The 16323-nt window shown below is 37.9% G+C and overlaps 1 protein-coding gene across 1 annotated transcript in view; it reads left to right on the top strand.

Annotated features, from left to right (window-relative positions):
* LOC126354317 (BTB/POZ domain-containing protein KCTD9-like) overlaps positions 1 to 15132 on the top strand; it is a 41464-nt gene extending 26332 nt beyond the window's left edge. Inside the window, exon 8 of the mRNA XM_050003873.1 lies at positions 13966 to 15132. Coding sequence (XP_049859830.1) covers positions 13966 to 14082 — 117 coding nt within the window. The 3' untranslated portion in view covers positions 14083 to 15132. The remainder of the gene's footprint in view (positions 1 to 13965) is intronic.
* Positions 15133 to 16323: the final 1191 nt, after the last annotated feature.

The raw sequence follows: 16323 nt of genomic DNA, 5'->3' as shown, positions 1-16323 counted from the left end.
TTCATCACTGGCAGAAGTGCAGGAAAAAGCGTGTGCAGTCAGAAGGGAACTACTTTGAAGGAGACAACACTAAACTTAACTAAAATGATAAGCAATATTTTTTTTCTCATCAGTCTCATTACTTCATTGTCACACCTCGTGCTTATATAGAAAGAGAGCAAGAAGTCTAAAGCTAGTGTGAACACAGTTTTCTGTTACGTGTTTCTGTGCTTCACATATGTCTGCTTTAGGTGAATGGTTGCCTTTTCCTTACTTTACATATCTTAGTAATTTTGTGTTTCTTACCAATTGTGACAGATATCTCCCACCATTACCCATAGTCAATCATTTTGTTATACCCTTAGATTACCCCGAAAATGTAATCACCGTGTTCTGGGTTTTAAACAGCTTTCCATAGCTAGTATTAATTAAGCACTGTTGCTTTCCAAGGCTGCTTCCCTACTCACAAAAACACATTAAAAAGTGATTTACCCCACTTAACACATGACAGTCGTTCAGGGGCACTTCAAATTCTTTAAATTTGTTTTGCATGTAAGTTGCTTTGACTTCCTTATGAAGATATATACACTGAAGTGTCAAAGAAACTGGTACAGGTGTGCATATTCAAATACAAAGATATGTAAACAGGCAGAATACAGCACTGCGGTTGGCAATGCCAATACAAGACGAGTTTCTGGCGCATTTTTTACATCAGTTAATGTTGCTATAATGGCAGGTTATCACGATTTAAGTGAATTTGAACGTGGTGTTAAAGTCGGCACACGAGCATTATCAGGAGTCTGGTAAAACATCAAATCTCCAAAATGACTGTGGCCGGAAAAAAGATCCTGCAAGAATGGGACTGACGACATCTGAAGAGAATAGTTCAATATGACAGAAGTGCAACCTTTCCGCAAATTGCTGCTGATTTCAGTGCTGGGCCATCAAAAAGTGTCAGCATGCAAACCATTTAACGAAACATCATTGATATGGGCTTTTGAAGCCAAAGGCCCACTTGTGTACCCGTGATTACTGCACGGCATGAAGCTTCACATCGCATCTGGGCCCTTCAACACTTACATTGGACTGTTGATCACTGGAAGCATGTTGCCTGGTTGGACGAGTGTCGTTTCCGATTGTATTAATCGGATGGATGTGGATGTGTATGGTTGTGGAGGCACAACCTTATGAAAAATGGACCGTGCATGTCAGCAGGGGACCGTTCTAGCTGATGGAGACTCCGTAATGGTGTGGGGGCGTGCAGTTGGAGTGATATGGGACCCCTGATACATCTAGAAATGACTGACAGGTGACACATGCATAAGCACCAGTCTGGTCACCTGCATCCATTCATGTCCATTGTGCATTTAGATGGACTTCGGCAATTCCAGCACGACAATGCATCACCCCAAACATCCAGAATTGCTCCGATAACACTATTCTGAGTTTAAACACTTCCTCTTGCCACCAAACTCCCCAGACATGAACATTATGGAGCATATCTGGGATGCCTTGCAGTGTGCTGTTCAGAAGGGATCACCACCCCCTCGTACGCTTAGGGATTTATGGACAGCCCTGCAGAATTTGTGGTGTTAATTCCCTCCATCACTACTCCATACATTTGTCGAGTCCGTCATATCGCGTTGCGGCCCTAATGGTGCTCGCAGGGGACCTACACAATATTAGGCAGGTATACCAGTTTCCCAAAAGCATTTTAGATCTTTTGATTCTTTTGTTTATTATGCTATCCATCCAGTCAATGTATTCTACTAACTTACTTACAGAAACCCAACTGATGCTATGTGTTTGCTGTTAATACTGCTAATTTTCTTTTCAATGTGTTGTTGATAAATTATTTTAGTCTTGCTATTTGTATAGTATAGTTACAGTGGAGCACTTTAATCTCTACATACACAGAGTATATCAAAAGGTACGTTGCAAGGTGTGATGACTGGTAGATAAGTACTGTGTGAGCATATTTTGCTAATACACATATATTTGAAATTGTTATGTTTGTGTGCTAGCATATCTGAAATATGAAAGAGGATGTAGGCAGTTCTAACAAAACTATTTAGGCAAGTAATAAAGAAGGAAATTTAAATGGCTCCAGTAAACTTAGAAAATGTGGCCACTTCAGTGACACCTTTGACAGCAGATCGATCAGATGTGGGGTTCCAATAGCATGGCCTGCTTGCTCACTGGACATTGACACCATTAGAGTTTAATTTATGAACATTGTCTCCTTTACTCCTTGCACAGCTTGTGTCGTCCAAACTACCTATTGCCTCCTCTGCTTTAAGGTGGTAGCATACAAATGAAATGTTTTTAGTATGTAAGTCCATTAGATAATCTGCCCACATGGTAACAATCTATCTAGCAGCTACCATGCCTGGTAACATACCTTTTGATACACCCTGTCTTCTAGATTTGCTTATTTTGTCTGCATGTACCCTGTTCTCAAAACTAAAACTTTCTCATTCTTTCTTACCTAGCTGTCATTTCTTCATCTGTAGTGGAGTATTGATTTTGTTAAAAACACTTTAACTTGTCTCACATTTTTGCTCTTTGGAATCCCCTTTTGTCTTTGATTTGTTTCATTGTCATGTTTAACTATTTTCAGTCTTCATGGACTACTTTGAACCAGTTGTTCTTGATTTTATTTTTACAAAGTAACAGAGTTGCTATTTGAGTAGTCTGGATTCTGATAATACTTATGTGAAAGAGAACAGTAATTCTTTTTCACATTTTTTGTGTTAGGATTCATTTACTCAGTAGTTAACTGTATTAGGCAACTATTGTAGAGTACATCTGTCTCGTAATTATTATTGATAATTCTTCTCTCTAGTTTCTGCAGTTTACATGTTACTGCTTTGATATTCACTTTAGTTTTACACTAGCATAAATTGCTTAAAGAGATTTCTTTGTATATGTTGGTGAAATGATTTGTTGTGATTATTTCGATTTGATTGTTCTTAATTTTATTGATGCTATCTCATTTGGGGTCACTTAGGAGTCACTTACCACTAACGTTGCTAAACCCAGATTAACATGGCAACTCTGAGATGATATGAGACAAGGCAAGGAAAAAGATGAACTTACTTATAATATTGATTTTTTTTAATTGTTTGGTCAGATGACAGAAGTTTCAAACTTCAATGTTGGCGTCATTTACATCTTTGTGAAAGGAACTGGGTCTTAGTTGTGCTTTTATGTTTTCTAGTTGTTCAATCTAGTGATTTGTCTCTTCCACTTTACTTGTAAGTAGTGCAAAATCATCTGCAAATACAAGGTGCTTATATTTAATACTTCTACTAATCTTGATGTTTGGTTGACAAGTTTTTTCCCTTCTTCCACGTCTTTTTCCAATACGTAGTACAACAGTTTGTGAGTCCATCCCCCAGATGAAGTCCAGTTTGGAAAGGAAATGATTCAGACAATTGACCTGTAAATTTAATTCCTGGTATAATAATCTTTGGTGTCATGCCAATGAGATTTACAGGTTTTTGGTGCACACCAAACTCCTGAAGGGCTTTCACTAATGATTCCCATTGATACTGCCAAATGCTTTTTTGAAATCAACAAAACTTATTGCTTGGTGCTTGTTTTGAACTCTGGTCTTTCATGATTGTGAAGGCAGAAAATTTTATGCAAGTTGATGAAACCCACTCTTGTTATTTTGAAACAGTATTGATCCAGATAAATTCGTTCCTGAATTCTGTGAATAACATTGGATCAGATAGAATGTAGGGATAGCCTCTGATAATTATTTGGATCCGATCAGTGAGCAAGTGAACTGCTTTGGTTACTTTATTGTAAATTGATGTTAGTGTTATTATATACACTAAACTCTCACTATTCCCCCCTTCGGTAGTCTGACCCCTCAAAAAACTAACCCACATCCGAAATGGCATTCAACAAGCAATTATCATGTGCAAATGAGTTGTTAGAGAATACAGTATTAAACGATAGTACATATATTTGAAGTTGTGGAAATTCTTTACAGTTCAGTATCATGTCTTCTAAAAGGAAACATGTTATGTCACAGCTCAAGCAGAAACTTGAAATTTTAGGTAAATTTAACAGAGGTTCTTCATAGAAAGTCATTACTGCCATGTACAGTGTCGGACAAGCAACTATTTATGACACATAAAAGAAAGATTGTTAGATAGTATGCAGCCCAAATGGATGATAATGGAAAGGTTATCGGAAGGAGTGAGGATGAAGAGCTAGACATAGTTGTTTTGAGATGGTTGACACAACAAAGCAGTAAAGCAGTTGCAATCAATAGCCCAGGCATAAAGGAAAAAAATCAGCTGCATTTAGCAGTAGTAACATATTTCAACAAGCAAGGTTTGGCTGTCAAAATGGAAAAGACAATATGATGTTCAGCAACTGACAGTTACCAGGGAATGTTACTCAGTTACTGAAAAAGATGCAGGTGATTTTGTGAACTCGTCCCACACATCCCCCCGATCAGACTACGAGTGTGGCTGCCCAGGATACTGCTCACATTGAGGCTGATCCCTCACCTGTGGTAGAGTGGGAGGTCGTCTCGAGGTGTGGCAGGGGGTGAAAGACAATCCGGAGGGCTGAACGGAAGGCCTCTCCAGTTTGTCTGACGAACTGGTTTCAGGCTCTGTCACTGGCTGATACTGATATTTGGCCGGAGATGGCTGCTTGTCCTGTTCCAGAGGTTGCCCCTCAGTCTGCAAGATCCGGGCGGTCGCAGAGGGTAGGCTTACTGGTAGTTGGGAGTTCCAATGTAAGGCGTGTAATGGGGCCCCTTAGGGATATGGCAGCAAGAGAGGGGAAGAAAATCAATGTGCACTCCATGTGCATACTGGGGGGAGTCATTCCAGATGTGGAAAGGGTCCTTCCGGATGCCATGAAGGGTACAGGGTGCACCCATCTGCAGGTGGTCGCTCATGTTGGCACCAATGATGTGTGTCACTATGGATCGGAGGAAATCCTCTCTGGCTTCCGGCGGCTATCTGTTTTGGTGAAGACTGCCAGTCTCACTAGCGGGATGAAAGCAGAGCTCACCGTCTGCAGCATTGTCGACAGGACTGACTGCGGACCTTTGGTACAGAGCCGAGTGGAAAGTCTGAATCAGAGGCTGAGACGGTTCTGCATCCGTGTGGGCTGCAGATTTCTCGACTTGCGTCATAGGGTGGTGGGGTTTCGGGTTCCGCTGGATAAGTCAGGAGTCCACTACACGCAGCAAGTGGCTACACGGGTAGCAGGGGTTGTGTGGCGTGGACTGGGCGGTTTTTTAGGTTAGATGGCCTCGGGCAACTACAGAAAGGGCAGCAGCCTCAAATTGTACGGGGCAAAGTCAGGACATGCGGGGGCCAAGCAGCAATCGGTATTGTAATTGTAAACTGTCGAAGCTGCATTGGTAAAGTACCGGAACTTCAAGTGCTGATAGAAAGCACCGAAGCTGAAATCATCATAGGTACAGAAAGCTGGCTGAAGCCAGAAATAAATTCTGTCGAAATTTTTACAAAGGCACGAACGGTGTTTAGAAAGGATAGATTGCATGCAACCGGTGGTGACGGGTTTGTTGCTGTTACTAGTAGTTTATCCTGTAGTGAAGTAGAAGTGGATAGTTCCTGTTAATTATTATGGGTGGAGGTTACACTTAACAACCGAGCTAGGTTAATAGTTGGCTCCTTTTACCTACCTCCCAACTCAGCAGCATTAGTGGTAGAACAACTGAAAGAAAATTTGGAATACATTTCACATAAATTTCCTCAGCATGTTCTAGTCTTAGGTGGAGATTTCAATTTACCAGATATATACTGGGACACTCAGATGTTTAGGACAGGTGGTAAGGACAGAGCATCGAGTGACATTATACTGAGTGCACTATCCGAAAATTACCTCGAGCAATTAAACAGAGAACCAACTCGTGGAGATAACATCTTGGACCTACTGATAACAGACAGACCCGAACTTTTCGACTCTGTAAGTGCAGAACAGGGAATCAGTGATCATAAGGCTGTTGCAGCATCCCTGAATATGGAAGTTAATAGGAATATAAAAAAAGGGAGGTAGGTTCATTTGTTTAGCTAGAGTAATAGGAGGCAGATTTCAGACTACCTAACAGATCAAAACGAAAATTTCTGTTCTGACACTGACAGTGTTGAGTGTTTATGGAAAAAGTTCAAGGCAATCGTAAAATGTGTTTTAGGCAGGTACGTGCCGAGTAAAACTGTGAGGGATGGAAAAAACCCACAGTGGTTCAACAACAAAGTTAGGAAACTACTGCGAAAGCAAAGATCTTCACTTCAAGTGTAAACACAGCCAAAACCTCTCAGACAAACAGAAGCTAAACGATGTCAAAGTTAGCGTAAGGAGGGTTATGCGTGAAGCGTTCAGTGAATTCGAAAGTAAAATTCTATGTACCGGCTTGACAGAAAATCCTCGGCTGTTCTGGTCTTATGTTAAATCAGTAAGTGGCTCGAAACAGCATATCCAGACACTTCGGGATGATGATGGCATTGAAACAGAGGATGACACGTGTAAAGCTGAAATACTAAACACCTTTTTCCAAAGCTGTTTCATAGAGGAAGACCGCACTGCAGTTCCTTCTCGAAATCCTCGCACAAACGAAAACATGGCTGACATCGAAATAAGTGTCCAAGGAATAGAAAAGCAACTGGAATCACTCAACAGAGGAGAGTCCACTGGACCTGATGGGATACCAATTCGATTCTACACAGAGTACGCGAAAGAACTTGCCCCCCTTCTAACAGCCGTGTACCGTAAGTCTCTAGAGGAACGGAAGGTTCCAAATGATTGGAAAAGAGCGCAGGTAGTCCCAGTCTTCAAGAAGGGTCGTCGAGCAGATGTGCAAAACTATAGACCTATATCTCTGATGTCGATCTGTTGTAGAATTTTAGAACATGTTTTTTGCTCGCGTATCATGTCGTTTTTGGAAACCCAGAATCTACTCTGTAGGAATCAACATGGATTTCGGAAACAGCGATCATGTGAGACCCAACTCGCTTTATTTGTCCATGAGATCCAGAAAATACTAGGTACAGGTTCCCAGGTAGATGCTATTTTCCTTGACTTCCAGAAGGCATTCTATACAGTTCCGCACTGTCGCCTTATAAACAAAGTAAGAGCCTATGGAATATCAGGCCAGCTGTGTGGCTGGATTGAAGAGTTTTTAGCAAACAGAACACAGCATGTTGTTGTCAATGGAGAGACGTCTTCAGATGTTAAAGTAGCCTCTGGCATGCCACAGGGGAGTGTTATGGGATCATTGCTTTTCACAATATATATAAATGACCTAGTAGATAGTGTCGGAAGTTCCATGCGGCTTTTTGCGTATGATGCTGTAGTATACATAGAAGTTGCAGCATTTGAAAATTGCAGCGAAATGCACGAAGATCTGCAGCGGATAGACACTTGATGCAGGCAGTGACATCTGACCCTTAACATAGACAAATGTAATGTATTGGGAATACATAGAAAGAAGAGTCCTTTATTGTATGATTATATGATAGCGGAACAAACACTGGTAGCAGTTACTTCTGTAAAATATCTGGGAGTATCCATGCGGAACGATTTGAAGTGGAATGATCATATAAAATTAATTGTTGGTGAGGCGGGCACCAGGTTGAGATTCATTGGGAGAATCGTTAGAAAATGTAGTCCATCAACTAGGAGGTGGCTTAGAAAACACTCGTTCGACCTATTCTTGAGTATTGCTTATCAGTGTGGGATCCGTACCAGATCAGGTTGATGGAGGAGATAGAGAAGATTCAAAGAAGAGCGGCGCGTTTCGTCACAGGGTTATTTGGTAACCGTGATAGCGTTATGGAGATGTTTAGGAAACTCAAGTGGCAGACTCTGCAAGAGAGGCGCTCCGCATCGCGGTATAGCTTGCTCGCCAGGTTTCGAGAGGGTGCGTTTCTGGATGAGGTATCGAATATATTGCTTCCCCCTGCTTATACCTTCCGAGGAGATCAGGAATGTAAAATTAGAGAGATTCGAGCGCGCACGGAGGCTTTGACAGTCGTTCTTCCCGTGAACCATACGTGACTGGAACAGAAAAGGGAGGTAATGACAGTGGCACGTAAATTGCCCTCTGCCACACACCATTGGGTGGCTTGCGGAGTATAAATGTAGATGTAGATGAACAGGTGAAGCAAATGGTGGATAAGTTGTTGATGTTCTGGAGGATTGTAGATAGGGTGTCCTCACCGTCGACGCAGGTTGCAGGTGTCATCAATGCATCTGAAACAGGTGAAGGTTTCGGCAAGATTCTTATAGATGGCCCATGAATTGGTTGGCATAGGATGATGCCATACAGGTGTCCATATGAGAATTCGATGTTGTTGATTCCATCTAATTCTTATTTGTTTGGCTGCTATTTGTTTGTTATTCCCTGGATTTTTCCATTTTCCTCTGTTCGTCATGTTGCCATGCTTTGTGCATTGTTTCAAATTGCTTTGTCACACCATCTTGTTGCCACGAGGCATGTTTCTTCTCTGTTTAATAGGAGCAGTTTCTTTAGTTATCAGTTTCAGTTTATTAGTTTCCACCCTCAGTTTATACCTTAGCCACTTGAGATTAAGGAAAAACCTTAAATAAAATCTTAATAGCTTTTCAAGAACTTTAGAATACTCATCTGGTTACAGTTGATTTAGGAGGACATTGTCATTACAAAATACTTCCTGGAAAAAGATTAATGAAGATTATCTCTTAATTCAGAGTGGTATTCCTGGTCCATAATAACATATTAGATTCAGTAGTGGACTTCACCTCAGACTATTAGAGTGATGGCTTCATCAGTAGAATAGAATAGAATAGAATATTTTTATTAGCCTTTCAGTATTTTTCATACAATTGGCTTCGTCAAAGTTTACAGAGGGTTTTAGTTTCAGTATGATATTCAAATAGTTACAGAAAGGGGAGAAAAGGAACTAAAGACCTATTCTTCAGCATTATGTAAAACAATGTTTTATACAGTAATTAATTACACACATAAGAAAAGAATCACAGTAAATGACTAGCTTATATAATATCAAAACATTCTCTTAATAACTTAGGTAAAACATGTATTTTGATGATTCGTTTCTAAGAATTCTTCAGCTGTATAGAATTTGTTGTTTTTTTAGCCAGGTTTGCAATGTATTCTTATATTTATTTATTGGTACTGGGCGAGCTGAGCATGGTAACTTACTGAAAAATTTTTTGCTTAAGTACTTACAGTTATTATGGACTACAGCAAGTCTTGTCGAAGGTAAGTCCAACAGGTGACTATTTGTTGTACTGTGTGTGTGCACATCACATCTCATGTTCAGTTTTTTCAGATTTTCTCTGGCGTATATTAGACAGTTATATACGTACATGCTTGGCACTGTCATTACGCCAAGAGATTTAAAATAATTTCTGCAGTACTCTCTGGGTGCTAACCCCTCCATTCACCTGATAACGTTCTTCTGCCATCTGAAAATACATTCAGCCCCTGGGGAGTTACCCCAAAGCAATATTCCATATTGCAGTTGGGAATGAAAAAATGCATAGTATGAGTGGAGTAACAATTGCTTGCTCACACTGTTTCTTAATTTATACAATAAGAAAAGTACTCGTGCTAGTTTACTACATAGGTAATTGGTGTGTCCTTCCCATGAGAGCTTTTGGTCTATAATTAGTCAAAGTAATTTCACTGTTTTGTTTTCATTTTTAGTTACTTTGAGATCTAATATTATTTCTTCTGTTTTTGTTTGATTTATGCACAGCTGGTTAGCCTGACACCAGTAATTAGCCATTTGCATCATTTCTCTATTTTTGTCCAGTACACTCTGTAAGTACTCTCCTGTACTTCTTAATGTCATTTCGTCAGCATATAGTATGTTCTTACACGGTATGTAATTCGAGAAGTCATTAACATAGACAAGGAACAGAAAAGGTCCAAGAACAGAGCCTTGGGGTATTCCTCCTTCTATAGGGAGTATTTCTGACCTCTGCTTATTTGCATATACAAGTTGTAACCTATTGCTTAGATAAGATCTGAATAGTCGGAGTGTGTTATCTTCAACGCCATAGTATTTTGACTTTTTGATGAGTATGCCATGTGACACAGAGTCAAAAGCTTTACCTAAGTCAATAAGTGTTCTAGACATTGATACCCTTTTTTCATACCCTTCATAAACATTGCTTACCAAAGTTTCTACTGCTTTTACAGTTGATAGGTGTAACCTGAAGCCAAACTGTTCTTCATTTAAAATTTTGTTGGTTTCAAAATACCTGTATATCTGCTTATGCCCACAATTTTCTACTAACTTGGATAAGATTGGTACTATTGAAATGGGTCTGTAGTTATTTGGGAGGTTGCTTTCACCTTTTTTTATACACAGGCAATGTAACTGTGAGCCTAAGACAGTCGGGGAATATTCCTTCATCAAGTACTCTGTTTGATAGTGAGAGAAGTGACATTTCAATTTCTTTTGCTGTACATTTAATGAGGAGATTACTGAGCCTATAATAATCTTCTGTTTTGGAATTACTTAATCTGTTTATTGACTTACGCATATCATTTAATGTGATTCGGGTCCAAGTGAACTTCTCACTTCTCGTCTGTTTTGCACAAGTGAGCAATGCTTCTGCATCTACAAAATATTCATTGAGAATATTGCAGTCAGTAGGGATACTCCTTTCTTTATTAGTATTATTAATTTCCCTTTTAATGACAGTCCAGGCAGCTTTACATTTATTTTTAGAATTTAAAATACATTCATCATTTGCACAGCACTTAGCATTTTTTATTTCTAATCTGTAAAGGTTTCTCATTTTAGTGTAATTTTCCTTGTCCGTATCACTGTTATGAGATTTGTCTTTCATAATCATCAGTAGTATTCGGAGTCTGTTAAGTTGTGGGGTGTACCACTTGTTAGTATTTTGTTGCTTATGAGTAATATTACTCTGGTACCTTTTGGTTACCAAGGGGCATGTCATTTCTACTATATGCTTGATCTCTTGTCAGGAAAATGGAAAAACATTTATTGATCATTTTCTTGTTATCCATTACACGAGTCCAATCCATTTCTATTAACTGGTTTATCAGTTTGTTTACATTGGATTCACGTAGAATTCTATGTGTCACTTCTCTCTCTGTAGAACTGAAGGCTGATTTTTGTATTTGAAGCCATAGCTGTGCATGATCTGATATTCCTAATTCTGTTACATCACATTGTATGGAGTCTTTTTGTACATTGCTAATTATGTTATCAAGGCATGCGTTCAGTCTAGTGGGTTTTTCATTGAGACAGTAATAGTTTGACTTCAGAGTCTTAATCATATGAATTACATTTTTTTCTCTTTGCCCTTATATCTATGTTAATATCACCTACAATTACAATTCTATGCTGTTTATATTTTGACAACAATAATAAAGTATTAATTTTTTCTATAAATACTGCCTCATCAGAGCGTGGTATTCGATAGATTGAGACAATTACAGTTTTCTGTTCATGCATTACCACACTGGCTACTTCTATTGTAGCTTCAAGGCATATTCTACTAAGGTCTATAACTGAGTAATGCAATTCAAGGTTACTTTTGACATATGTTGAGACCTCACCATGTGTAATACTTTTTATGCAGTAGCTTGTAACTAACTAATATCCAAGAGGAACACACAAGTCTATTTCAGTGTCTTTCATCCAGTGTTCATTGATGCATAGAACACTGCAGTTGATTTTATCGAGCCAGTATTGTAATTCACAATCAAAAAAAGAACAAAGCATATGCATTGATGAAAACTGAAAAGGTAGAGAAAGTGCGACATATTAAAATCTGACTAAGAGATTTCAATGCAGAAGTAGGATGAGAGAGTTGATATCGCACAGGGGTAGGACTGTGTTGATGTGTAGTGTGGCCGCACAAGATTACACGACATTTTTAGCTGTACCAAATTATGCTACATTTTGATGACTTAATACACAAACAAATGTATAAAATATCAGTTACCATGCTATTTGCCTGACAATCAAGTTTTGTACTTTGAAATCAGTCACAAAAGTTATATATGTAATTTCTCGGGTCAACATACCTTTTTCTCAACACACACTAATAATATGGGGATGTGTGATGTATCTTTAGAAAGGTTTTCAACAGGCTTTTGACATTGCATGCCAACTTTGCGCTAAGACTTACTATTTGTGGAAAAATTTTTCATAAGAGACTTTTAACTGTCATAGGCAAGAGGGTATCATAAATGCCCATCTTCATACTTGTATGTTACTAACTTATTAATCACTAATAAGAGGCTCCCTTTTCATATTGTCTTATTACATATACCATTTTTATATTTAAAGTGCTTATTAACTGGATAATTTGTACACAGCATTGTCGTAGATAACCTTGACCAGTGCAGTAGCCCATTATCTCTGCCCATTGTACAAGTTGACCTTCCTAAATGAATATGTTTTCCAGAATGACAAACTCATTGATCACTGTTGCCTTGAATTATGATTTACCTATTGCGACTATGGCCTAATGTGTAATTAAAAACTCAAAATAGAGGTTATTGTGGTCGTGGTGATACACCATGTAAAAACTGAACACTACGTTCTAACCAATACATTTCACATCTATTTATTTATTTATTTGTATTACTCATTAAACTTCTTTCCAGCAACATGTAAATGTAAATGTTATGGTCGAAGGTTAGAAATTACAAGCAATTGAAGACAGTCAAATATTGTCATAAGCAGTAGATTATATTTCTTTAATTCTTTCATTTTGTTTTTTATATGCTCATTAATTGTTAACTTTTATCAACAACAGGTTGGTGTAAATACTACGGTCATTTTCAAAGATGTTCTCATTCACACAATTACCATAATCTCAACTACCACACTTACTCCAAATACTGTCATTTAAAACTATAAAAGTGTGAAAGTTTCGCACAGGCTCCTTGTAATCAGTAAATACAGTTTATTGGAAGTAGAATAAGTAGCTTTTATTCATTCTAATGAGACTAGAAATTTTCTATTAAAACAATAGAACCGTGGCAGGCTAATAAATTGTGAGTAAGGTGGTCAGGGTCCCTACTGACATATGAGAGTTCCTGAAAATCATTAATCGGGCTCAGGTGAAAGAATATTGATAGTTGTGTGCTAGGGTAATTTGGGTGCAGGGATCAGGGTGGTGGTGGTGCACAGTTGTTTCTGAACCTACACCTCCCTACTACATGAAGTAATTTGTTCTTAGAATCTCAACTACCTCCACTACTTCTTATTTAGACATAGTAAATTACAAATCTTTAAGATTCGAAGATAGGTTAGTGGAGTTGGAAGAAGAGTTACATCAGTAGTTTATCATGTGTGTGGTGGAAAAAATGAAGACCAAATAGAGTTAAAAATCAGGATATTTGTCTTATTACAAAGAAACAAAGCAAGGAGGAAATTCTCATTCAACAGTATGTCGCTATTTGGGGGAAAATAGACTAGTAGTAAGTTAGAGGGCATGGTCATTTGTATGAAGTGGGGGAAAAAACTAGTGTTGCATTGTAGAACATGTAGAACAGTTTGTTTTTGTTTACCAGAGAGTCTGAACAAACGTGCTAAGTAACTGCAAATGCTGAACATTATTGTAATGTTAAGAACCAAAATTAATTTAGTCATCTGTGATAAGCCCACTCACCTTAACATCAGACAGTTACAATTAAAACTTCACTCCAGGTGGCTGCCAACAGTTAAAATTTAATGATTTTTATTGTGAACAGATGATCATTTAGTCCTTCCACCAGCTACGAACAAATAAAACATGATAGTCCAATGTATCTTAACCCTTTGAAAGGACTGCAATAAATGGTTCTTGGAAGTTCACATTTTCTGACACTCATTGCATATTGTAGAGAGAGTTCCCGATGAATGTGTACACTGAGTTAACATTCTTTTTGCAGTTTGAGTACTCAAGGGTATGGAAATGTTGTGAACATTGTGTTTTTCTTTGTCCATACAGAACTGTGACCTCTCTGGAAGTGATCTCCATGAAGCTAATTTGCGGGGAGCAAATTTGAAGGATGCAGCCTTTGAGCTTATGTTAACACCATTACATATGTCACAAACTATACGCTAGGCCATCACTGTGCTGCTATTGTAGTGGAAACGTGTGCAGTCAGTTGTATAATATGATTACTTTTCCAGAGGCATGAGCATCTTTGTTAAGTTTTTTTTTGTATAATTGTATAGTTGTATATTTGTTGAAAGATGTTAATGGATGGTGTGCATTTACTTTTGAAATCGCAACCTTTGTACAGCAGAAACATTTTAATGTTATCACTGGAGATATTTATTTGTAAATATTTTAATATCTAGTGGCCTCAGAGTGAAAGAAAATTGTACAGTGTAAATGTAATGCAAAGTATGCATTATGAAGGAAGTGTCACCAAATTTTGTTACCATTTTTTTTACAACTAGCTGCAAATGCATTATTAAATAGTACAAGCTGATATATAATATTATTTTTAGAGTCTGAATATACAAGGAATTTGATTTCTTGTTATATACTGAAACATGTGTTCAAATATCATGCTAATAGGAGCATGATCTCATTATGTAAGAAGCATATACAAATCTGCAGTTACTTATAGTTAATTCTTCCCTATCTAATGTGATAGTTTTGCGGGTCTGATTATACTGGTGGCTGTGAATAAGTGACACAATTATGGTATCTTAATAATCCCCAGTCACTTACTTTTAATGCTGTCATACTGAATATTCCAGTTGTTTTCGTCTTCTGAATATGCTATTTTGTATATGCTTTCTTATATATGTTCAGTGCAATATAGTGTATATCTTACAGATTCTAATTTTTGTATTTTGAATATATTATTAGTGTTTAAAAGCCAAAGCCATCTAAATAATCATTGTAATAACAGCTTAAAAGTAGGAAAAATATTGAAAGATACTTTGTAGCATATCAGAATCATACTATGTATGCGTGTTAAATGAGTGTGAATGTGCATCCCTCAATAGTTGACATCCAGATTCTGTAACGAAAATAGGACTTGGAAGACTAATCTGAAATCCCTGATGTAAGATTGATGCCTGCTTTTCAAAAATGTCAATAGAAAATTCTGTGCATATGTTTTGTTGCAAATATAACAATACTGAGATTGTTCTTTCAGTAGGCTGTTTTTAATAACACAAACCTTGTTAAACAATTTTCGTAAATGGCGGTGGTATAATTTGGTGCATATTTTAAAACAGAGTTCCTCTTGTTTATATCTTACTTAGTAATTTGTTTGCAAGTGAATTTGTCCAAAATATCAGGCTAACTGCTGAGGATCTATGTGACTGATCCCCTCATTTGTACTTGACATATCTGTTCCTAAGCCACAGTTAATATATAATATACACGATTCACTACATTAGGACTGCAATTTAGGTGAAGTAGTTATGTTTAGTTATGTTTGCTAGAGCAAATAAATGTCATTTGCCATGTGGACAAGTTTTTATTGGAAGTACTTTTTCTGACATTCCTCACCATAAGTATTTATGGAATTCTTTCACTGCTTTCAATTTTTTATAGAATAATAATAGGCCCCCTTTTGACTGTGCGTCATGTGCTCCCTTTTCTTCATCGGTCAGTTGTTAGTCAGTACACTCTCTTCTATAACTCAAGTTTGTATCACAAAAAAGGAAAACTGTCTTGAGAAAACTAAAGTTATGAAACAAAGGGTTCGCCAGTAACTTAACTGTATGGGGCAAAATATAGAGTACTGCTGATGGCCAAACACAAAGCTAGGGGGGAAAAATTTCTACCTTTTGAAACAATTATCACCTCCCTCAGCAAGGAAAGAGTGATAATTGGCAAAGGCTGGAGTAGAAGGGAGGTCACTCGGACCCCAGGACGAGGGGGACCCACCAGTTACGATATTAGGGGACACAAGATAAAGGCAGAGAAGTAACATAGCAAGAGGTAAAAGTGCTGTGGATACACAAATATTGTGCAGTTGAAACTGAGAGAGGGTTATCAATGTCCAGATTGAAAGTATCTTTTGGCAGGAAGAGAGAAGACTAGCTCTAATCAAGACTTAAATACGCTGTTAAAGTGCTGCAAAAGTCTTCTGAATTACAAAAAAAAAGGAAAAAAAATGTGTACTACGCTTATAAAAAATTGAAGAACAAAGCGTATGCTGTTTGGAGCATTATTAGACATGATATAAACGCAGTCTGCGAGAAAAAACATTATATTCATCTCCCTGGTGACCGATGAGACATATGGCCTTAAATTCAAATAACTGGTTAGTCAGTTAAATGAATAATTCCTAACAGTTGCAGAAAATACAGCAATAGAAAATGAATTACCACAAGT

This window comes from Schistocerca gregaria, chromosome 3, assembly GCF_023897955.1.
Source record: "Schistocerca gregaria isolate iqSchGreg1 chromosome 3, iqSchGreg1.2, whole genome shotgun sequence".
NCBI classification, from domain to species: Eukaryota; Metazoa; Arthropoda; class Insecta; order Orthoptera; family Acrididae; genus Schistocerca; species Schistocerca gregaria.
This window is presented reverse-complemented; position numbering and strand designations above follow the sequence as displayed.